General features: G+C 58.5%; 1 protein-coding gene across 1 annotated transcript; it reads left to right on the top strand.

Annotated features, from left to right (window-relative positions):
• Positions 1-182: 182 nt before the first annotated feature.
• Positions 183-21,628, top strand: NPHP4 (nephrocystin 4). The gene is made up of 29 exons (XM_042794826.1): positions 183-267; positions 734-899; positions 1,437-1,568; positions 3,645-3,817; positions 4,114-4,178; positions 4,449-4,604; positions 5,610-5,746; positions 6,103-6,269; positions 6,365-6,491; positions 8,483-8,665; positions 9,339-9,468; positions 11,720-11,766; positions 12,369-12,556; positions 12,665-12,856; positions 13,505-13,689; positions 14,298-14,458; positions 14,863-15,043; positions 16,097-16,225; positions 16,403-16,605; positions 16,675-16,901; positions 17,005-17,194; positions 17,348-17,431; positions 17,509-17,665; positions 17,966-18,051; positions 18,720-18,805; positions 19,154-19,325; positions 19,864-20,043; positions 20,812-20,955; positions 21,072-21,628. Exons 2-29 carry the CDS (start codon positions 765-767, stop codon positions 21,210-21,212), a joined length of 4,158 nt encoding a protein of 1,385 aa, XP_042650760.1. The 5' UTR covers positions 183-267; positions 734-764; the 3' UTR covers positions 21,213-21,628.
• Positions 21,629-23,034: the final 1,406 nt, after the last annotated feature.

Here is a 23,034-nt window from a genome sequence, read left to right as displayed (position 1 = left end):
TGCGGCACCATCGCCCTAGTAACCCGATGCTGAGCCGGGCGCGACCACCCGTGCGGAGCGGGAGGGGGGGGAACCGCCGCCGCCGCCCCCGCGCCGCCCCGCCGCCGCCCCTCTCCGGTGCCCGCCGGCGCGGGGGAGCGCGGGAGCGCGGACAGCGGGGCGGGGAGCGGCGGCGGCGCGTCTGTGTCTGTATGTGTGTGTGTGTCCCGCCACCCCCCCGGCCCGGCGCGAGGTTGGTCTGGCCCGAGAAGATGGCGTTGGGGCGCGGTGAGTGCGCGGGGAGGGTCGGATGCGGCGGTGGTGCTGGGCGGCGGGTCCTGCCGCTCGGCCCGGACACCCCTGGCTCTGCGTCGGCCCTGCGTGCCCGCCGCTTCCCCCCGCGGCGTGGGCCACCCACACGCATCCTGGCGCGGGCAGCGGCCCGTCCCTGCCTGCCCACGGCGCCGCGGGACGCGCACCCGTGGCCCCGTGTGCGCCAACAGCGAGTGGGCTGCCGCTTGTACACGCGTGCGTGTGTATTGGTGGCCGTCGGGGCATACACGCACGAACGTCTGTGGGGCTCTGTGTGTGTGTGCACATACGCGTGTGCAAGGCCGGCGTGTCGCTGCGTGGATGCTGCGCGTCCCCCCCGCCCCGCGACCGCCCATGGGGTTTGCCCCTCGGGTGGTGTGTGTGGGGGGGTCGCGGCTCGGTGCGCGCTCCCGCAGCCTGCGCTTCCCTCCGTCCTTTCCAGCCCGGCGCTCGCCCTCGCCGCGGGGACGGAGATGAGCGAGTGGGGGAGCGTGTTCGCGCAGAGCTGCGCCCTCCCCGCCCACGGGCAGCGGAGCCGGGCCCGCCCGCCGCGCCCCACGGCGTTCCGCTGTGTCCTGAAGCACCTGGAAGGGGCTGCCCTGGCCCAGGTAGGGAGCACTCGGCCCCGCAGAGCGGGGCCTGGCCGTCCCGCAGGGACCTGCTGCCCGTGTGGGCCAGAGCTCACAGAACTGGAGGTTTTCAAAACCAGGATATTTGTTTTGGGGGGGGAGGAACTAACCATAAATCTCCCAGAAACACACATCAGAGCTGTGTGTCAACCCCATGCGCTTTTACCTGCAAATCTGAGCTAGCGCTTAACTAATTTTTCATCTAATTTTTGTTGATTTTTAATTTAGGTAAGCGTTTTTAAATTAAAATCTCCAGGTGGCACTTTAAAAGTCTGCTACCACTTTATTATATGCTTAATACTTCGTTTCCCCGCTTTTGCTCTGCTTTTAGACAGGCTGTCCAGCAAGGCACCAAGCTGTACGCGGCCGCGTGCCTCATTTGGGCGTTAGTAGAAAACGGGAATGATCTGTCCCTTCTTACTGAAGTGTGTTTTCTGCAGCGTTGGGGACCGCTGAGCTGGCGTGTCCCTGAGCTGGCCCGGAGGCTGGCACCTCCTGTGCTGTCATGCCTTGCAGGGAGCCGAGTACCAGCTGCGCCTCTCCCTTTTCGATGCCACCTACCACCACTTCTTCGGGAGGACGTGGAGGAGCGGCCGGCGAGCTGCCCACACCGTCCCGCCACGCCCGGCCAGGGTGGCCTTCAACGAGGTAGGGTGCTGGGGGGCTGTGGGCGGGCGGCTGAGTCTGGGAAAACGCCGGCAGCCCCCCAGGAAGGGGCTGCGAGAAGCTGAGGGGGGCAACGATCCCATGGGGAGGTGGCAGGAGCCAAGGCTGAGGAGGCGGTTTTAATGTGTGAAGGGAAAAGCCATCGCTGCTTCAGTTCAGCCCAGAGCTGCTCTCTGATGCTGGTTTCCTCCTCTGCACTGGTGGCAGTGGAGCTCAGAGCTCTGGGAGCCCATGAGCAGCACGCTGTAGCCGTGAGCCTTTTAAAGCAGCGAGTCATAAGCGTGCGTGTGGTCTGTCCGTCTGTCTGCTGCTCAGCCGTGTCCGTGGCGGTTTGTTCTGCACGTAGGCAGCAGCAGCAAACCCTTCATCCTTCTGGCGCGTCCCGATCCTTTGCGAGGGAGCACCCCAGACACTGCCCATGCATTAAACTTTTATGTGCAGTTTATTGGAATGGGGAAGTCAGGCCCTGGGTTATCTCCGGGGTGTGGGAGCTGCTGTGTGCTGCCTGCTGTGTTCAGAGCCAGCGGCAGAGAGCAGTGTTTCTTCACGAGTGGGAAGGAGCAGCCGCCCGCCCTCCGGCGCAGCACTTTCCTCTCCTTACCTGGGAGCTCAACCTGCCCAAAGCCATGCTTCCATCCCCTGTGGGCACCAGCAAACTGGGGTGACCCTTACTGGGGAGATCCTGCTGCCCTGTAGTGTTGGAGACAGCCACAATGTCACGTTTTCTAGTTAAGCTCTTGTTCCCAGCTCCTCCAGTGCTCTGTGCCGCAGATGAAATGCAGCACTGATTAGAGCCGTGCGCCTTTATTTAAATTGGTAGTGGTACGTGAGGGGCATTAATGGGTGCATTTCTTCCGTGAGTGTTTTAATTGCTGGCTGCCCTTTGCTATTTGGAAGAGGGATGGAGAAAAGCTACGGCAGAGCGTGCTGCGGGGTGCTGCAGTGCGCTCGGGGTCTGGCAGAAGTGCTGGGGCAGAGGAGAGGCAGTCTGCAGGCGTGATGCGACCGGCTGCCAGCGTGGCCGACCGCTGAGATGTTTTAACTTCGTGCTGTTCAGCAGCTTAGTGTTGCAAAGAGTTTGGGTATGGATGCACATGATACTGAAAGGCGCTGCTGCCTGTGCTGGAGGAGCTGCTGGCTGCCTCGGGGGATCTGGCATCCCCTGCCTGCACCACGCGGGGCTTCTGCCTGCGCACGCTGCCTGCACGTTCACCAGCCGCACCGGAGGAGGAAGGCGTGGGGGCAGGGGATGGGGTCTGCATGTGTGGTGGGTCAAGGTGACCCCCCGTGCTGCATCATCCCCTTCCCAGGGCTGAGGGGAGAGGAGCGAGCTGCTGCGAAGTGTTGTTAGTGTTCACAAAAGGAACAGCAAGCCTGGTTTTATCAGGGATCCGCTTTAAGGGCTCTCGGTGTCCTTGCAAAGTGAGGCATCGGTCTGCAGCCAGCGGTCATTATTTCAACGTTTTGCAATAAAAGATAATAGAATAACGATTTATTTCCTTGGGTTGAAGCGGTAATGTCTCTCTCTGTTATCCCTTCCTGACAGCCTGTGATTACAGTAAACGTTTTTCCTGGGACACTGCTGTAATGAGTTTTTAATGGAAAGATTAACCTAGCTTTAAATCCTGTCCTGGGGAGGTGACCTGTGTCCCTTCCTCTCCTGCCCTCAGGTCCAGGCCACCTATCACCCCAAAGGGTTTCCAGCTCCTTTGGCTTTCCCCATGTGGGACTTGCTATAATGCTGTAGGTCAGGGGCACCTTGAAGCCCCGCTTGTGCAGGGTGTGTAGCTTGCGAGTTACTCTGGAAAATGGGTGTTAGCAACAAAAAAAAGAGACGAAGAAAAAAAAAAAAAAAAAAGGAAGTTAATGGTGTTTGAGATTTAAGGAGTTTGAGGTTTCTGAGTGGTGCCGGAGGTCACTTGCCGTGAGCTGATCTCTGGAAGTTTTCATGGCTATTCTGGTTGTGCCGCTGGCTGTCCAAATGAAACAGGCATTGCTCTGCCTGCAGCTGCCACTGCCAGCTTGGAAATACCCTTTCTCTCTCCTTCCCCTCCCCAGACCGTTTACTTCCACACCTCCTTGAAGCACCCCAGCATCGCCGCTGTTGTGGAAGTGGTGGCGACGGCCGGGAAAGGGGATGGGGACTCTCAGCATCTCTCCTGCGGCTTTGGACTCATCCGCCTCTTCGGCAGCGGGTCGGAGGCGACAGAGCTGGCTGCTGAGGACAGAGCGTAGGTCCCGCCACTGCCGCGCGATGGGGCACGCCGGGAATTGGGGTGGCAGTGTGCCCAGCTGCTTTGGAGGGGGTAAGGGTGATCCTGGAGCATTTAGACACCTGGAATTCTTCACTGCCGTGGAAGCAGCGATGGGTTTGTCAGTGATACCTGTCCTTTCCCTGCAGGACAGGGTTTGTACCAGGGGTACAGAGCAGGACGGGTTCTTCCTGTTGAACAGAGGCGTTGTGGAAGGTGAAGATGTGCTTCAGGGTGGATTTACTGACCGCTGTGTGTGTGCTCTTTGCTTTCAGGCTGAAGCTGTACCATGGAACGCCGCGTGCCTTGCTGCACCCACGCTTCCAGGACCCCGTGGAAAGTAAGCGGCAGCAAGACGTTGTGTCTCGCTCCTTTCTTGGCGGCCTCTCACCCCGATGAGTACCGTGTGTGCCCGGCTGACGTGATACGTGGTCTGTCCCCGGGTAGTGCTCAGCTCATGGGCCTTACTGCCAGCCGGGAATAGCCTGGCTGGGCAAACCTGGATTTTCCTTTGCTCCCAATGCATGCGTTCGTGGATAACGATTTCTTTAACAGCAGCTCCGTGAAGCTGTCTCCCATGGTTTTGGTCATTTCGGGATGTTTTCTTCAGAGAACAAATACCTGATGGTGATGGAGAAGAGCCACCTGCAGTACACCCTGAAGCCCCACCAGCCCCTGGAGACGATATTTCACCTCCTTCCCGAAAACCTTTTCGTGTCTGGGCTGCAGACTGTTCCCGGCTTGCTGCCAGCGCGTGGAGATGCAGGTAAGGGCTCATTCCCTTTCCCTGCTCCTGCTGAAGGCAGCGGGTCCCCGGGGAGGCTGCGGGCAGGGTGCTGGCATGGGGTTTCTGGAAGCATCAGCGGGTTCTCTGCAGCGCTGCCCCTTGGCAAGAGCATCTCCCCCCGCGCAGGCTGGTGGGGTTGCAGCCCTTGCATTCGTATTCAGCCTGAGAGGTGTCAAAATGGGTTCAGTCTGTTCTCCTGTTAATTGCTTCGCTCCTGGGAAGCTGCTAGGGATAAGTGGTGGTTGGTTTAATTACAGTCATTCAGTGGAGTCTTAGGAGGAGCCCTCGCAGCTTGTTTAGAGTCATCCTCCTCAGTGGCGGGGCTCAGGATCACTGGGGGTCTGGCAGGTTTGGGGGGACGGGCTTTTCCACGCTCAGCCGTCGTTAATCTTTCCCTGTGGGTAGCCGCCTTGCTGTTCGAGCTGCTGCAATTAAAATGATGTGATCTGAAGATTCACAGGCTAAAAAGTACTCTGGGTTCTGCAGCTGAATTATTCTTCAGCTTACTGTCTGGAAAACCCTTTTGCTAACCATTTTGGGGTTGTAATTTAATGCTAAAGCTGAGTGAGGTCTCCAAAGCAGCCGAGTCCCTGGTGCTGCCGAGACCACCGCTCGGAAGCTGAAGAGGGTAGAGCCAGCGGCTCGCTGGGCAGGCACACCAGCGCTGCAGTGTGGTGGCTGCAGTAGCCCCGCAGATTGCATCCACTGACACCAAAGGTGTTGGGTGTTTCCAGGTCTCTCCCGAGCCTTGGAGGCCTATGTGTGCTGGGGAAACTGGGTGAAGCCGGAACATTTTGCTGGGCATCTCTGCAAACACCCCACGCTCACCTGAAGGTGGTGGCCCTGTGGCCAGGAGCCTGTGCACGGCCACGACCTCTCCCCGGTGTTGCTTTTGGCTCGGGTCCGGCTGTGGGTGCCCCCGTGGTCCCAGCAACGTCCCCCCTGGCCACACCATGACCTGTGGCCACCGCTTTGTCTTTTCAGGGGACTGCCTAGAGAAACCCCGGCTGATGAAGCCGGTCACCTGCTATCTGGAGAGGCTGTCTGTCCAGCTGTACCCTTCCTTGGAGGAATTTGAGGAAGAACTGCTGGACTTATTGAACAGCGATCGCTTACTTCAGGTACTGCCGGTGCAGTTACGGCGGGGGAAAGCACAGTGCACGAGCAGTAACGCCGTCACTCTGTTTGTGGGCAGAGTGGAGAGGTTCAGATAAATGGTGCTCATGTATTTGTTTCGCTTGGAGTCTCCAATTTTTTTTTTTTTTTTTTTGCTATGCAAGCCTTTTGCTTGCTTTTGCACCAACTCTGCCGTAAAGACAAAAGATTTTAATATCCATCAGCCGCTGGGGAGGTGGGTCCCATTTTTTTGCATTTCTGACGAATTGCCTGCGTTCTCCCGGCCGCGGGTGATGCAGGGAGGGAGGACGCTGTGCCGCCCCGTGCCTCCTCGCCCAGCTGGAAAACTTGCCTGTCGCAGGCGAACGCCGTGCCGGACGGCGCTGGGGTGGCGGTTCGGGAGCGGCGGCTGCACGTCGGTGTCCACAACGGCCTGCGCTTCGTCCAGGCACCGCAGGTGGCTGTGCTGGTGCCGGAGGCGGAGGTGACACGGGGCAGCTGCCCGGGGGTGCCCAGCGCTGGAGCCAGGTAAGGGGGAGACTCCCCCCCCCTACGCCTGCTGCCACTGCCCCTTCCCTCCTGCCTCGGGCGCTGCCGACAGCCGCTTCTCCATCCCGGCACAGGGCTGCGGGTCAAGCCCTGGTGCTGCGGAGCCGCATCCACCTGAGCGAAATGGTCCCTCACCCGGCGTTCGGGGTCTGCTTCCAGCTGGAGTACGTGTTCTGCAGCTCGGGGAGAGCCGGCAGGCAGGTAGGGCTGGGCACACGTGCGCCTCGTCTCCAGCCCTTATTAAAGAGCGGAGATCTGCTGCTGGGGGAGTGAGCCCTGCTGAGTAACTCCATCCTCTGCCCCCCTTTTGCTGTCCTGCACCCCCAAGATGCAGTGGCTTCTCGTTGCACGGCCGCGCTGCCCAATGAACGGCCCCGCAGAGTGTCCTGGTGCTTTCCGCAGCGCTGCGCAAAATATCCTGCCAATGGGCTCTCTGAATCATTTTAATTACACGTGGTTCCGTTTCTCTGCCATGTGTATGTATATGGAGAAGGGTAGCCTGCAGCAGTCCCATAGTGTTCTGGCCAGCTAATTTGGAAAATTTCAGCTTTTTTAACTTAGTCTTTTCTTTAGAATTTAACATTTATGCTGAAAAGAAGTTAACCCGTCCTGCTCTTTAATTTTTTTCTGAATGCTGGGTTTTTCTGGTGTTCTCCGGACCCTAAAGCCAAGAGAAGTCTCTGTATTGACTGCAGGGGTCCGTGCTCACTAACACCTACTTGCCGATCGTTTGCATGTATTTCAGTTTAACCTTTTTGCAGGTTAAACCCAGCTTAGTGAGCTGTTCAGTCCTCCCCTCCAGACACCTGTTGCTGTTGGAACCATTAGCGCGTAGTATGGCTGAATCCATGGCCATGGGTTTGTTAGGAGGCCCTAATCACCATGCTAAGATGCTCATTGAAAATGCAGCAACTGTCCTCTCTTGTTAGAGCTGTTCAGAACAAAACTGGGGGGGAACTGAGTATTTATAAAGTGGGACACAGGTACCAGGCTGGAGGGATTTGTATTGAGAGGGGAAGGAGAAGCTGAGCCTTGCTGTCAGAATTTCTGTGTTGGGTTCAAGTCCTTTACAAAGCTGAAACCCAAGGGCCTGCAGAGGTTTGGGGCTCCAGACACGGATCCCTCTGGGTGTGCTGGGTGCTGGGGCGGTGGTGGGGCCAGTTCCTGCAGCACAGCCCTCGGGCAGAGCAGTTAATCCCAAAGCCGCTTGCTGAGCTGATCACCTTGTCCCCCGTGCCATAATTAGCAGGCTGCGAGGTGATTGTGGGTGCCGGTAGAGACCTCTCAGTTTGCTTCTGCACCTCTTCTTTGGTTTAAGGGGAGGCTGAGTGCGCGCCTGGGTAAGTGAAAGCCTTTATGCCAGGGCTGTGGGGTCAAACATACATCCCTTAATGCAGCTGCTTGAGTGAGGGGTTACAGCCCTTTGGCTGGGTGCTGGTGCCTTTGTCTCAGCCTATGTGGCTAAATACATACAAGGGATGAACACCCTGTTATTTTTGAAAAGCATTATATTGTGTTTTTACGTTGTGTCAGCATTATAGCTTGTGCTGGTCCATAATCTAGAGGTGTAGTGCCTTGTGTGACTCGGTGAAGGGCTGAGGTGCAATTACCTGGGGCACGGGCGGCTGCTGCCTGCAGGAAGGGGAGGGATGTCGGCGACAGGCTGGGTAAACGGGTCCATGCCAGAAAACCCCAAGAGTGGCTGTGTGGGATGGGTGTACAGGGCTTGGTGGGAGACAGCAGGACCCGGAGCTCTGGCTGCGGGTTTGTGGCCAGCCTCGAGGAGGTGAAATCACGTAGGAAGGTGCCGGTTCTGCCTGCGGCGCTGCTGGCAGAGGGGAGAGAAGCAAACCTTGAAACTCTGCAAGGTGTCTCGGTGCTCTTTCACTGAGAGGTCTCGCAATCCCAGGCCCTCTCCCTGGGACTGGTGTGTCCCTCTCCATCAGAGAAGCACCCCTGCTGCTCCTCGGAGCTTGTGAAGAGGTGGGAGCAGAAAGGTGTGGGGGGAAAATGGGTGCAAAAGAGAAATAAGGCGCTGGAAAGCGGCATGTCTCTGGAATGGGTTGAAGGGGAGCGGTTTCTGCAACACGGGAAGTGAGTCCCTACGTCTGCTCAGCGGCAGCCGCTCCCCCATCCCGTCGGCAAGGCTGGGGTGCCCTGATGCTCACCCCGTTCCCCCCTGCTCCCCCCAGGCCCTGCCCGGCAGCGCCCGTGGCGAGATGGCCGACGTGCGCTCGGTGCGCTGGGCCGTCTGGAGCCCCGGCCCGGGCGTCAGCGAGGGGGACGTGGTCCTGCCCCTGCGCGGCGGTGCCCGCCGTGGCCCCTGCCAGGCCCTGGTCTACCAGACCCCACCGAGCAGCAGGAGCTCCCGCCAGGTAAGGGCTTGCCGATACACGGGGATGCTGCCGGTGCCTGGGCAGGCTCGCTGTTTTGTCTTTGCCAAAGCCTGTTTAAGTGCCGGGCGGTGGGAAGCTCTGCAAAGCTGAGAGTGAATGAGGAGGTGCGGGGAGGTTTGGGTGACAGCCCCCCAGGCCCTCTGGTGCCACGTGATTTGGTTAGTGCAGACGTGCAGGATGAGCTGCTGTGCCGCTGGTCAGCGCGGTTATTGTGATCCTTCTTGGAGGCTACTGCGACCTGAGCTGGCTTATACTGAGTGGCACACGTGGGAAAGATAAAGACATCACTGCAGAGTATTCATCAGCAGAAGGACATTAGGGCTGGGGAATCACGGGGGGTGGCCAAACTGCGGCCACGGTGCTAAGCTGCACGGGCTGCGCCCTGCCACGGGGAGGGATGGAGGGATGGATGAGCATCTCCAGAACTTGCTCAGTGAAATCTTATACTGGGTGGAGTTGGCAGGTGCGTGAGTGTTTGTCTCTGCAAGGACAGAGGTATTTTATCAGCTTATGAAAGTACAACCCCTTGCTAGCTCTGCCTCTGGCTTGCTCCACCGTTTCTCTGGCTGCAGGGCAAGGGAATCACCTCTTGGAGGTATGAGGGAGGCTGTGTGTAGCACGCTGTCTAAAAGTATTGCATTTCCAATTTCAGGGGAAGCATGTGGAGTCTGGGACTGTCCAATTCCATGTTTCCACTGATTCAGAAGAACATTTTGTAACTGCTGCGGAGATCCTACGTAAGGACAGAGACGAGTCGGAGAAGCCTCCCACGCCATTGCTGAGTGAGTGTTTTCCAGATCGCTGACATTTAAAATATAGAGTGTGGCACTGGTGTCTGCTCAGGAGAAAAACCACAACTTCGCGGCGTTTCAGTGAGCTAGTTTATGAATTACCAGAGTGAACCAAGTTTCCATCGAGTTGAATTCAGCTCTCGCTTTTTAACTTTGCAGAATTCCGCACTGATAGTAGCGCTGAACCACGTGCAAAATCCCTGGGGATTTCCAGCGTGGCATCAGCCCGCTCCTGTTTTGGGTCACTCTGAGGGTGTTCGGGCTCCCGAGCTCAGCGCCGGCTGCACCAGCAGCGCAGTGCTCTCTGCCAGTGCTGCTGCTTGTCTCCCTGCATGCAGAATCCCTCCAGGGGTGAGGACAGGAGAGGTGTCAGTTATAGGCTGAGGGGGAAAAAAAAAAAAAATCTTGTCGCGCTGCTGCTTAGGGAGTGTGATAGCAGCACATGTTTGGTCATTGTGCCTGGGCTGTGCCAGTGCCTTGCTGGGGAAAACCAGGCCGTGTACGTGTGTGTGCACGTGTGCGTCTGTCTGTCTGTGCAGCAGGAGTGCTGGGTAGTTGGGGTTCCGGTGCCCGTCTGCTGTGTGTGTCAGAGGTGGAAAGAAAACTGCTGTAGGCTTGGGCTTGGGCGCAGAGTTGAGTCAATGCCCCGGGCTCCTGGAAATCCTTGTTTCTAATCCAACCGTTTTGTGATCGGTGGGAAACAAACTTCCCTTTCCCCTGCAGCATCGCTCCTGCTCCAGTTCCTATATAGGTCTTGGTGTGGTGCTCCAGATACCTGAAGGTGTTTAAATACCTTTTACGAGCTTATCCAGCTCCTCTGGCGAGCTGGGAGCTGCCAGCCGGCGGGTCGGGGTGATGCCCGGTGTGGTGGACGCCCGTTCTCGCACCGGCTCTGGCACTGCTTTGCCTTCCACGAGATGGCAGTGGCACCATGGCTTTGCTGCAGCAAGTGCTGGCTTTCTGCCGGCGAGCAGCCACGTTTGCAGCTGGAAGGGGCTTTAGAGCAGAAAGCGTTGGGGTGAAGGGCAGGGATCTGGGGGTGCGCGGGGTTAGGCTCTCTGCGACGTGGCTGCATCACTGCTGGTACCTCCCTGGCGCTGCTTGGGAGGTTTTGCTGGCTGTTGGGCTGCCGGCGGGCAGGACCTCGAGGGAGTTGCAGTGGGGTGAAGGGAGAAGTGAGCCTGTGCTGATGGTGAGCTTCCAGCCCAGCATGGGGCTGGCGTGCTCCGGCTTGCAGGGAGCATGCTGGAGTGTGGGCAGCGTGCCCGGCGAGGGGAGAGGCCCTGGCAGGGTGATTTTAAGGGATGAGCTGCATCGCCCCGGGGGGCTGGTGGCACCAGGGATTGCTCGGGAAGTGCAGCGATGGTCCTGGAGCCATGCTGTGAGGTGAGCGGCCACGCACGAGAGCCAGCCTGCACCCCAAGCTGCCAAAAAGTGTTTGGTGTTAACTTTTTGTATAGCTCTGTTTGGAAAACATGTCACCATCTGGCCCTTTTGGCCAGGGGACGCCAAGTGCATCTTCTGTCAGCTCAGCTGCCGGTGGTGCTGATGGATCTGTCCATCCCCTCCTTAATGCTGGCCAAAGCCTTCCTAATGGAAAGAAAACAGTATTTTAGATGTAAGGGAGACAGGGTGGTTTCCTTTGCACAGCAGTCTGCATGAAATAGCTGGAGTATACGTGGTGGTGAAAGCAAAATAAGGTCTCAGCATCACGTGGAGGCAGAGACAGAACATCTGTGCCCCTGGTCTGCTGCGAAGGACCCGTGAGCTCAGCTGTGCCGGCACGCAAGCCGAGCAGCCAAATATAAACATGATAAAGCTCGCCCCGTTTCGGGGCACGAATGCACAAACAGATGAAGGAAGTGACAAGAAATAACGGAGGGGCGATGAAAACCTTAAGTATCCTAAAACTTTCACGTCTCATTAAGCATCGCACTTAGGCAGCGCTGCATGGCCGGAGGGTGCCGCGGCACTGTCTGGGGAGGGAGGAGCTGCCTTTCGTGGCAGAGTTAGCCTAATTCCTGGCAAAATAACGGATGGATCTGGAGATGTGCTATGCTACCCCCCCAGGCAACACTCTTATTGGAAAAATAAGTCAAATAAATGGTTAAGTGATGGTAAGCTACCTCACTGAGCTGGTTTCAACCCCAAAATTTAAAAGGGTTGGGGGGGGCTCAGTGGTGGAGGGTGCAGCCTGGGGGCCACGGCTCTGCTGCAGCATCTCTCCCGTCCCTTTTGGCAGGTCCGGCGGCCCCGCTGCGAACGGCAGCTTCCCCGCAGGGACCGGGGGTAAGTGGCGCGGGCAGTGGCGGTCCCGGGGGATGGCCCCTGTGTCGAGGACATGCTCCCGGTCCCCTCCTCCACCGCTTTTCCTGGCTGCTGTGGCCGGGAGGCACCGAGCATCCTGCTTAGATCCACCCGCTCCAGGGGAGCAGAGCGGGGCCTGCCTGTAACGTTCTGGGCAAGATTCCCCAAGATCTTTTCACAGTCCAGATGTATTTGTAAGGGCAGTTCTGGTTTTTGACAGCCCAGATTTGCTGGGGAATATTGTCCCTGGTATGTGCTGACAGTGACGCACGGTTTCTTTGTGCGGAGCTACTGGGATTTAAGGAGAGCTATGAATACCGAGATCCCTCTTTATGCCTTTTTTTTTTATATCTTGATGCAGGGATCAATGCACACAAATATTTTTGATGAAATGAAATGCTTCGTAAGACCGCATTAAGCGGTTTGATCTTCCTGCTGCATTTCCCCATCCCTCCCCTTGCCGGGGAAAGCGCAGCAGCTAAATAGAAAGCAGAGGTGCGAATCCAGGGGGGCAGCCGGGCTGTGTTAGCAAGGGGGGCAGCTCCCCCACCTCAGGGGGCTCACTCTTGCCTCTCTCCCCCCAGCTATCGGTGTCCCAGCTGTGTGGGCAGCCCCCGGTGCTGCGCGGCTCTAGGCAAGAGGGGGGGATCACACACCTGGAGGCCGCTCTTGGCTCGCCAGACTCGGAGCCCTGTGCCAGCGACCGGCTGCAGGCGCTGCCCTTCACCCCGCTGCAGGTGCCCCTCGCTGCCGTGGGGCTGCAGGCAGGCAGGTGATGCCCCCCTTGCCCGTCCTGCTGGGGTCCTGGGCCCCCCTCACCCGGCCCGCCGGGGTCCCCCGCGCCCGCTTCCGTGCGCCTCACCCCCTGTTTCTCCGTCAGTTCCCGCACGCTGCTCTCCCGCGCCTCCCTGGCACGCCTGCACGCCGCTGGCTTCCCAGAGATCCTGGACCGCAACCAGGAGCCGGTGGAAATCTCGGAGCCGGCGGACCCGGGGAGTTTCAGCCTACAGCTGGAGGAGGCCGACCTTCTGCAAGGCAACGAAATAATCCTGCAGTTCCTGGCTTTCGGCAGGTGGGACGGCAGCTCCTCGTGGTGCCTTCTGTGGGCAGATCCCAGGGGCCTCCTGGGGGTTGGGGGGGGGAGAGCCCTTTCCTAAAATCCCCCCCAACCCCCTTCCCTCTTTGAGTGAGAGAAGTCCTTGCAAAGGTGCTGCTTTCTCCAGCGCCCGTCCTGGAGACAAAGCTCTGGAGGATTTTGCAATGATGCTCTTGTCCTTTCCAAGCACTCTTAAATCATAGTCCAATTTTTTTTATTGTATCCATTAGCTACATTGTGGTGTAAAAGTGAGTTAATGCAGGGTTTCTCCATAAATGCATACGGAGCTGAGAAAGTTGGCGCCTGTGGGGGTGGCTTTGGCTGGGTAAGGCCCCACTTGTGTTTTTTTCTGTGGATGGCGGTGTGCTGTGTGAAGGTAAAACGCCGCCTTTGCTGGGCTCCTCCATCGCAGCATATGGCGGGAGACAGCTGGAATTATGAAGCTTTTTGTAAAGCCAAAGCAAACCATATGCCCGCTGTCTTCAGAGAAGTCCAAATACTTGTGATGCTGCCGATCTTCTCTTGTTCTTCTGCCTGTCGGCGCGTGCCAAACGCACGAGGAGCTCGTGATGGGGAGGCAGTGCCGTGCCATGAGCAAATCCAAACCCTTCTCTCTCCCTCAAGGGATGCCCGGGGTGGCGCGGAGGGGACGTGGCCGAGGACCATCTTTCTCACCTTCCAGTTCTACCGTTTCCCACCAGTCACCACGCCGCGGCTGGAGCTGGTCAGCACGGATGGGCTGGCGGCCGGGCCGGCTGTGCCAGCACAGCTCCTTGTCCAGGTGAACAAGGATGGGACCCTCGGCACCGGTAAGCTCTGGTTTTATCATCCTTGATGGCTGTTCCTCTTCCATCAGTGAGAATTGGGCTTGCCTCCGGGCTGAGGAATGGGCTGGTGTCCGCTTTAATAGCAAACCTCTGCTAGTTTGTGTGGCACATCTTGAAAAATGTTCAAAACGTCCAACATTTGAAGTAAAACCCCAGTAAGCGTAGGTGGTGCGATTTGCACGCTGAGGCTGCTGGCTCCCGCTGCGGCTGAGCACCTTGGAAAAGAAAGGCGACGTGTGAGAGCACGGCGCCCGGGGTGAGCGGCTCTGATCCTCCTGGCTGGGTGCTCTTCTTTGTTTCCTTTTGTGTCTTATTGAATTCTGGTCCCAAGAGACACCAGGCACTCGTGGCTGATGAAGCTCCTTCTCCATGTGGAGCTGTTAATGGAAATGGGAGGGGGGGATCTGTACAGAGCAAGTGTTTCTGTGGGAGAGTGCCAGTCCTGGGGGGCCTTGGACCTTACTAATTGACCAATGGGTTCATTAAGTGGAGGAGAGTGGGTGTGTGAGCAGGCAGGCTTCCCCGGAGCAGAGGAGTGTCCCGGTGCCTGCAGAAGCTCCATTTCCAGGACGATGCTGCGTGTCTCGCAGGGCCGCCGGGCTTGCAGCTGAAGTACATGGTGGATCCGGCTTTCCTGCGGCCCGGGGAGCAGCGCTGGTTTGTGCGGTACCTGGCCAAGCACAGCCTCCAGATTGACGTCTGGGATGGAGACTCCCTGCTCCTTGTTGGATCCGCTGCCCTTAAACTGGAGGTATCAGTTAAACCAGAGGTCTTTCCCCTTAAGCCCTGGGGACTGCTAAGGGTGAAGGAGACGCTGGCCTTAGTGTGCAGGAGTGTTAAGGACAAGCCGGGCTTTTCCTTTGGTCCCGTGTTGAGATGCTGTTGCATTACCCTCACACCTTTAGTAGCTGAGCTGCTGTCAGCCCTGATGTGTAGCCGAGGCAGATGTCAGCCTGACGAGCCCCTCATCACAGGATTTGTCATCTTCTCCTCGAAAGTGATGGCAAAACGTTAACTTTCTTACACTTCCCTGGAACTCCTGCAGGATTCTAGGGCTAACTCCCCCCCAGACCTAGGACATCCAGAGACATCCTGACCCCCTACCCCACCAGACCGGACTCCCCGGTAACTCGTTATCCCTCGCCTTGTCCCCAGCCCCTGCTGCGCCAGGGCCGGGCAGCCGTCAGGACCCACCACGAGCTTGAGGTGGCCACGACCGAGTACGAGCCAGACGTGACGGTGCTGGGCCGGGAGGCACTGCGGCACGGCGCCCTGCGGCCCCTCGGTGTCCGCGTGGCAGTGAGGGGCCGCCTCCACCTCTGCCTGGCCAACGTCGGTAAGAACCTGCTGCTTGCACGGCCCAAAGGTTTGGGGAGCCGGCACCGGTGTCCCATGGCACGTGTCCCTTGCCGGGGACCTCCAGTGCCGGTCAGAGCTCCCGGCCCAGTGCCAGCCCCTGGGCGTGCGGCTCTCGGCTGCGGGGACGGGGGTGCGGGGCCAGTGCCGGGCAGGTTAGGTGCTGGCAAACAGCATGGGGCTGCGGGAGAAACACCCAGGGCTGTGCACCACCAAAAACCACACTTGTAAGGACGTTGTTCTTCCCGGAATCTGCTGGCTGCTTTTATTTTATATATTTCATTCTCTCTCCTATAAATGTGCAGTGACTCCAGGTTTTAAAATCTTATCTTCAGAAGAAAGATTAGCTCCATTTTAAGGTATCTTAAATCGTCATTTTCATACTTTGCCTGCAAAGGGACGATAAGCTCCTGAGAAGGAGAATCTGAGATCCACAACCCAGGGAGAGGTTTAACTCACCCTGAAAAAGAAGGGGGAGAGGAAGCAGGGATGCTGCACCAGGACAGCAGCCACCCTTGGATTTTTTTTTTTTGTTTTGTTTTTTTATTTTTCCCCTGTCCTCTTTTCTTTTTAAATTTCAAAGTAGTGCTATTAAAATCAGTATTGAAAAGCTTGGTGCCCTTGCCTGAAGGATGGGATGGGATTTGTAGCCTGGTTTAGAGCCTTGTCCGGCCCCACTTAGTGTAACCTTAGCGGGAGCGTGGCCGTGCCGGTGGCAGCACCGCAGCCCGAGTGTGGAGAACCCAGAAATGAGAACTGGAGCTGGCGAGGGGCTTGGTGGTGACTCGCTGGGGCCAGCACCGTGCATGGGATGCTGCTCTGGCCCTGGGCAGGCGGCTTGGTGGTGGTAACAGCAACAGGCTCCAGAGTGAGCACCATGGGGCTCGCGGAGCGTCGTCAGCAACGAGATGTTTGCTCCCGCTTTTTAAAAATTGTTTGTAAAGAGCTGCAGCGAGGATAAAAATTTGCAGTAGAGTTTTGTAACGGTGAAAAATGGATGGTTTCCGCTCACCCCTGTCTCTGCTCGTGGCAGGTCACTCATGCAAGGATGCCCCGGGGCAGCTGCCGTCCTCGCTGCCGTCCCGCTCCCGCATCGTGCCCGCGCCGGATGGTGCTGTCAGCATCTCGGCTGGCAGCTGGATGTCCCTGAACGCTGCCGGCGGTGAGTCCCGCCGGGCTGGTCCCCTGGCACGGGCCGGGTTTGGCAGCAGGGTCTCTGCCGCCGTGGTGCCGGCGCTTTGCCCCCAGCTGCGGGGTGGCTGCCCGCTCCGGCGCTCCCCAGCCCCGCACCACCGCGGAGCCCGGGGGTGGTCGGTGCCACGGTGCTCTGTGCCCGCAGGCGGGCGGGTGTCGCGGGCGCGGAGGCTGGTGGAGGTGGACGGCGAGCTGGCGGCCGCGCTGCGCAGCCGCCGGCCTGAGGCCAGGCCGACCCCCCCGGCCGCCCCTGGCGAGGCCACGGCCGCCCGCCGGCGCAAGCTGCGGCGCATGGCGCTGGTGCGGCAGCAGGAAGACGCCGGCGGCGGGAGGACGGCTCAGCTCTCGGTGAGGAGAGGGGCAGCGGGGGGCCAGGGGTGCCACGGTGGCTCCGGGCTTACGGTCCCCTCCCCGTAGGGCTGGCAGGAGCAGCGCAGCCGGCACGCGCAGGACCTGCAGATCATCGATGCCTACCGGGAGCACATCAAGGGCGAGAGCATCTCCCGGATGCTCAGCCAGGCCATCACCGCCACCCACACCGTGCACGCCGTGCTGGGGACGGCCGAGTTCTTTGAGTTCACCCTGAGGAACCCCTACGGCGTCCAGCACACCGTGACCATTGAGATCGACCACCCTGAGCTCAGGTGGGGGCCGAAGCGGGGTGTCCCCTGTGTGTGTGGGGAGGCGACAGGGTGGCACTGGCTCCCGACCAGTCCTCACCAGCACCTCTGCTGCTCGCTCACCCAGTGTCATACTGGACCCGAGGGAATGGCGCCACTTCAAGGAGCTGACCAAGAACGTTACGCCGGTGGAGGAGGACATGTTCCACCTCCGTGACGACCGCAGGCCTCAGGTCTACCTGCGCCCCAATGAGACCGTCCGCATCCCCTTCAAATACCAGACCTTCTTGGCAGACCCCGCAGTCGTTGCGGTGCAGGTAGGCGCAGGCCCTCGTTTCGAGCTGTTCCTGGTGGGAAGCGCTTCCCTTGGCCGGGTTTGCCCATGCGGGGCAGGGTGGTACCAGCACGGGGACCACCGTGCAGCCGCCGCAATGCTGCGTCCCGACACAACCCACTCTCACACCCCACAGGGGCCGGCGGGGCTGGGTGCCGGGGCCGACGCAGCCGCCTGCTCCCTGGGGAAGAGTGGGGCTGGGCAGACAAAGCACATCCAGGTGAGGGAACCGGGTGAAACCACCACTCGAGGGGCTGCGCGGGAGGAGAAGCATCACTGGCAAAACCCCCCGGGCAGGTCTCCTTCCAGGTGAGCCGGGGAAAGCCCATCGCGCTCCTGCGGGTGAAGGTGGAGCCGCAGCCCCACGTGGTGGACCAGACCTTCCGCTTCTACCACCCGGAGCTCACCTTCCTGAAGAAAACCATTCGGCTGCCCCCCTGGCACACGCTCCCCGGTGAGCCCGCGGCGTGCCCGGTGGGGGCTCGGGCTCTTCCTCGTTAGTCGCCATCCATGGTTCCTAGGGACCTGCCTGGAGCTGTGGCCAGCACCTGAGAGCCCACCTCTGCTTCCTCGCCCTTTCACAGCCTCGGGCTCCCTGCTCGCTCCTCACCTTCTTGCCTGCGTTAACTGTGTGTTTAATTCCTTGCACCGTGCGATGCTGGTAGCCCGGCATAAGAGATTCTGTCTGTGGCTGTGCGGGGCGCAGGGCAGCGAATGCTGCGTACAGTTTCATGTTGGTCTCTCTCCTCTGCAGGCGCGCCAGTGGGGATGCCGGGAGGGGAGCCCGAGATGTTTGTTCGCTGCAGTGACCCTGACATCATTTGCGAAACCAAAACCATGGTACCGGTTATGCTTTGGCATCTCTCTGTCCTTTGTGTCCCCCTGCTGTGGGTTGTTTTCGCCGGCAGAGAAATGCCTTGCACCCACGGAGCGTCCCCATTTATCAGCCCGTGGTAATGAAACGCTGGCAGTGCTGAAGGGGGAATTGCCCTTTATTCCCAATTAAAAGGAGCCGCATCGTTTTTGCGGTCGAAGCTGAGCGTTGCACTTACTGTGTCCGTGCATCACTCCGTGTCCCTCCTGGCTTAGCATCCCGGGCTTGCCCCGCAGCTGGGGGAGGTAGAAAGGAAAAATAAACTTGGGCACATATGTGCAAATGGTGACGAAGGGTAGTTGCTAATCACCATTGTAGAAATGCATCAGTGTGGTAATTGGATTATGGCTTGTTAGAAAACTTGGGGAAAATTTGCCAAAATTTGATTACAGATGCAGACCTGGAATGCGATAGTCATTTGTATCCTCTTTTGTAATTAAAAATACTGGAAGAGCTCAGCCAAGCTGTATAATAACTTAATAACATAGTTTATCTAGATGCTGAAAGCATCTGCTTTCGTTAAGTGGGTTGGTGGTGGGTTTTTCTGTTAATGGGAAGGAAACCCTGGAGTCCTCATTAGCTGGTGTGATCTTGAGGTTAACTGTTGGAACGATGCTCTGATTTCTGCACACAGGGACCTGGGGAGCCGCAGGACATCTTCTTAAAAGTAGCCGGAGGACCAAGCCCGCAGATCAAGAAGTTCTTTGTTGCTATTTATACGTAAGTAGCAGGACCCCCCAAAAAGTGAGAAGCACTAGCCCCGGGCCTGTGGCAGGGCAGGAGGGGAGCTCGTGCCACCCTCTCCTTGCTCGTGGCTCCCTGAGCCCGGCTGGCTTCGCTGAGCAGCAGAAAGCTGGGCAGGAGGCTTCCCAAAACGTTTGCAGCTTGGGGTTTTACGTCATTCTCTTTAAGTAATCCCTGGCCAGAGCATCCCCAGGGTGCACGCTGATGCCTTCTGAGCCAGGCGGGCTGCCTGTGCACCAGCCCCTGCTTTGGGGCCGGGTGGGACTGGGCTGGGCTCCTTAGAAGAAGCCGTCGGTGAGCCCCGTCCGTCTGTCTGTGCCACAGGGATGCCTGGCTGGCGGCGCCCGTCCAGATCTGGCAGTTCTACCTGCACTCGCTGCAGCGCCTGGACATCAGCTGCACGGCCGGGCAGCTTGCCCGCCTCTCGCTGCTGCTGCGGGGCACCCCGGCCCCGCGGAGGGTGCGCGCCTTCACCTCCCACCCCCAGGAGCTGGAGGTAAGCCCCAGCGTGGGGCTGGCGAGCGGGGGGCTGGCCTGGACCAGCCGGGTGAAATCCCCTCCGGAAAGGGAAGGGCAGCCCCCTCGGAATTACAGACAGTTTACTGCCGTAAAGTGTTTGCAATAATTATCTTTTGATTAGAGCTGTCACGTGTAGGATCATTGGCACAAAACCCCAGAGGGCAAATTATCTGTGTTAATGAGACCGTCTGAAGACTAACAATTTCTTTAGAGTTTGTTCAGCCATAATTGCGAATGTGAATAATAAAAGGCAGAAAAACTCCATCACTGTCCCGTAAACAAAAGGAAAAGTCTCCCCAGGCAAAGCCTGCATGGGGAGGGAGTCCCTGGCTCTCCCTGGGTGCTTGTAGCCTTCCTGACACGAAGCCGGCCCCAGTGCGTTCATGGGGTGGGATTCGGCAGCGGTGGCATAGGTGCACGGGGTTTTAAGGGCAATTTGGTGCAGCCCACGCCCCCGGCTGGACGTCGCGGAGGTCCCGGCGGGTGGCTGCAGCTCCCGCTGTCGGTTCCCACAGGTGGATCCGGACGGCGCCTTCCTCCTCCCTGCCAACGGCATCCAGGACCTGTATGTGGGCGTGAGGCCTCGGCGGGCTGGCAGCAGGTTCATCTACCTCAACTTGGTGGATGTGGAGTCCCACCAGCTGCTGTCCTCCTGGCTGCTCTGCCTGGCCTGCCGGCAGCCCCTCATCTCCAAGGTACGCGGTGACGGCGCTGGGCCGGTGCTGACAGTCCGGCCAATAACCCGGGGCTGTCTCCTGCTTCTTCCTCTCTTTACATCTACGGGTTTTTTGGCGCTGGCCACCCTGAGCATGCATTTAGCCTTCGAGTGCTCGAGTAATCTCACTGAAGACCACGGGGAAAACGTTGTTCAGGCTGTTTTGAAGGCTGTCCCATGCTGAGGAGTGTCAACGCCGAAGTATCCCTGGCTGTGAAATTAAAGCTACAGCATGCTGCTTTCTATTAGCACTGTGCTGGCAGAAGCCTTGCCTCAAAGATAGATTTCCCAGCTAATGCGTCCCTTTTAAAAACGTTTTCCTGAAACCCTGGGTACTGGGCGAAGTTCAGATTGGCATTTAAACTGCTGCCCCAGGGTCCTGCCAAGTGCCGGCCAGCCTCCAGTGCCACCTGAGCGAGCACCGTGGCTCTCCCCGTGGATGTCTGTTAATTATCTGGAGAATGAGCTGCCGGGTCCCAGCTGCTCCCTGGCTCTTTGTCGTTTGGGCTCGTAATTACTTCAGTGACCGCGCTGGTGCCAGCGGCAGCGTGAGGAGGATGCTGGTGCTCGAAGGAGGTTTCTTTGTACGTGCAGGCAGAGATCAAATGTCAGGTGCAGGAGGCGGCGACGTGCCCCCGAATCGCCCCACAGTGCGTCTGTGCAGGAGGCAATTCTCTGCTGCCACTTTGGGGGGGGCCCCCGTTGTTCCCCCAGGCCGCCTCTGCCACGGCTTGTGCTCGACCCGCAGGCGTTCGAGATCTCGCTGCCCGCGGGAGGCGGGAGAGGCTGCAACAAGCGCATCACCTACACCAACCCCTACCCCTCGCCCAGGCTCTACTTCTTGTGCACCAACCGGCCCGACCTCCTGCAGTTCAAGGAGGATTCCTTCAAGGTACGTCCCCATTCCTCCGGACCATGCATGGAGCGATGCTGGGTGGGAGCTGGGTGGGTTGAGCGGGTCCTGGCCGGGTTCTGCAGGTCTCCTTCCTCCCGCCCATCATCCTGCAGGTCGCCGGCGGGGAGGTTTACACCATCGGCTTGCGCTTCTCCCCGAGCCAGGGCGTGGGCGAGGAGGAGATCCTGATTCACATCAACGACCACGAGGACAAGAACGAGGAAACCTTCTGCGTGAAGGTCATCTACCAGTGAGGCTGCCCGCCCGCCATGGCAAAGCCCACGGCTCCACGATGGCAGGCTCTGAGCCCGGTCCCCTCGGGGTCACCTCTCCGAGCCGGGGCCCCTTGCTGCCCGTTGGGCCCCCGGGCATCGCCGTGAGTGCCCATGGTGCCACATGGCTCCGTCTGCACAAACCGAGGAGAGCGGATGTATTTGTTACTGCGCATCACGCCCGTAGGATGTCTTTATTTTTGTTAAGCATTACTGTATTTTAGGCACGTTGGAATCTTTTTTTAACTTGAAAAGTTTGCAGATCTGATTCTGTGGAATATTTTTAAGGTATTTTATATCCTGCAGTGAGTTTTGTACACACTGAAGCAGTTTTCTGGGATTTTTCGGTACTTTTTTACTCATCCTTGATGAATTAAATTTGCTGCACAGAACTGGCAGCATGTGGCTGTGTTTGCTTCCGGGGGAGGTGGGAACCCTCAGCGTCCCCACACTGCGGAGGCGAGTGCTGCGGGGGGGAGCGCTGGGGGTCCCCTGTGACACCCCCAATTCCCCAGAGCATCCTGGAGGGGAATGGCGGGGGAAAATGAAGGTGTGAGCTGACAGCTCCGGGGCCGAGGGAGAGCGGCCCCCTCCCAGGTGGGTGCTGAAAGGCTCCTCCCGTTCCCAGCCCAGCTATCGCCGCTCACTCGCGCTGGCCGGTGTTTGGTTCAGTGTCTGGAGGGGGAAAAAAGCCAGAGAGGTGGGGAAAGAAGGGAGCTGAGGCAGGCAAAGCGAGGGGTCTCCTGTGAGGGGGGGTCCCTGCCCCTCGCTGTGGTGGGTCAGAGCCCACTGGGCAGCCCACCCCCCCTGGGAGAGTTGTGCCCCCATGAGCACCGAGCCGCTTCTCGTTACGGGTCTGAGGCTGGTGAATTAGTAGCCCCGATGAAGTTGTGTGCCGAGTTCCTCTGCCTCCCTAGGACTGATCGGAAATGACAGCTAATATTTTAAAAATGATTATACTGTCTGCAGCACAGAGAGGCCCCTAAGTCGGGTTATTAAAGTAGATTAGCTGAATAATTTTCATTACGTTTTTCTACAACACTCTTTCTTGAGGCTTATGAATGAGCTGGTGCTGTATCCTCGGCCGCGGCAGGGGCGGCAGCTCGAGCACCAGGAGTTCACGGCTGCTGGTAAACGATGTGTTGGCGGCCAGGGGACACCGACACAGGAACTTTTGAGCTGAACTGGTGAGGTGCTGCCTGCTCCCCCAAAGTGCACAGCTGTGCCACAGCTGCACCCCGAAAGCTGCAGGGCTGGCGAGAAAAGAAAAGCTGAAAAAAGACTTTTCCATTAGGAAACGTGTTTTTTGTCCCGGGCTCCTTCGGGAGGGACCTGGACACCCACGGCTGCTGCTCTGCGGCACTGCCTGCGTGGCTGGTGGATAAACCCTCTGACAGCACTGGTTTGGGTAAACCAGGGTGAGAATTTGTCCCTTTTTAGTGGTGTTGAGGTACATGGCAGAATGCTCTGCAGAGCCCTGTGTCCCTGCCGTGACGGAGCTGGTGGCTTCGGTTAATGCCGGCGGCTTTGGTGCAGGGGACGGAGGTGTAACGAGGCGGCTGCGTTGAGGGTTTAAGTGGGGTGCGGGAAACCAGGAGCTGGGCAGGGTGAGGTGGTGGCACAGGTTGGGGTTTTCTGTTCCCTGTGTTTCCAGGGAGGGAGCGTGGGTGGGAGCCACGCAACCCCTCAGCCCAGAATACCCTTCTGACAGTCCCCGAAATCTTTGTAGGGCGTTCACATGCCCTGCTGGCACCTGTGGGTTTGTTTTCATTACATTAGCTTTAACTAGACAGTTTCCTTTGAA

This window comes from Tyto alba, unplaced genomic scaffold (assembly GCF_018691265.1).
Source record: "Tyto alba isolate M040663 unplaced genomic scaffold, T.alba_DEE_v4.0 Super-Scaffold_20000042, whole genome shotgun sequence".
In the NCBI taxonomy this organism is placed as follows: domain Eukaryota; kingdom Metazoa; phylum Chordata; class Aves; order Strigiformes; family Tytonidae; genus Tyto; species Tyto alba.
The sequence above is the reverse complement of the archived record's forward strand: the minus strand, read 5'-3'. Positions and strand labels throughout refer to the sequence as shown.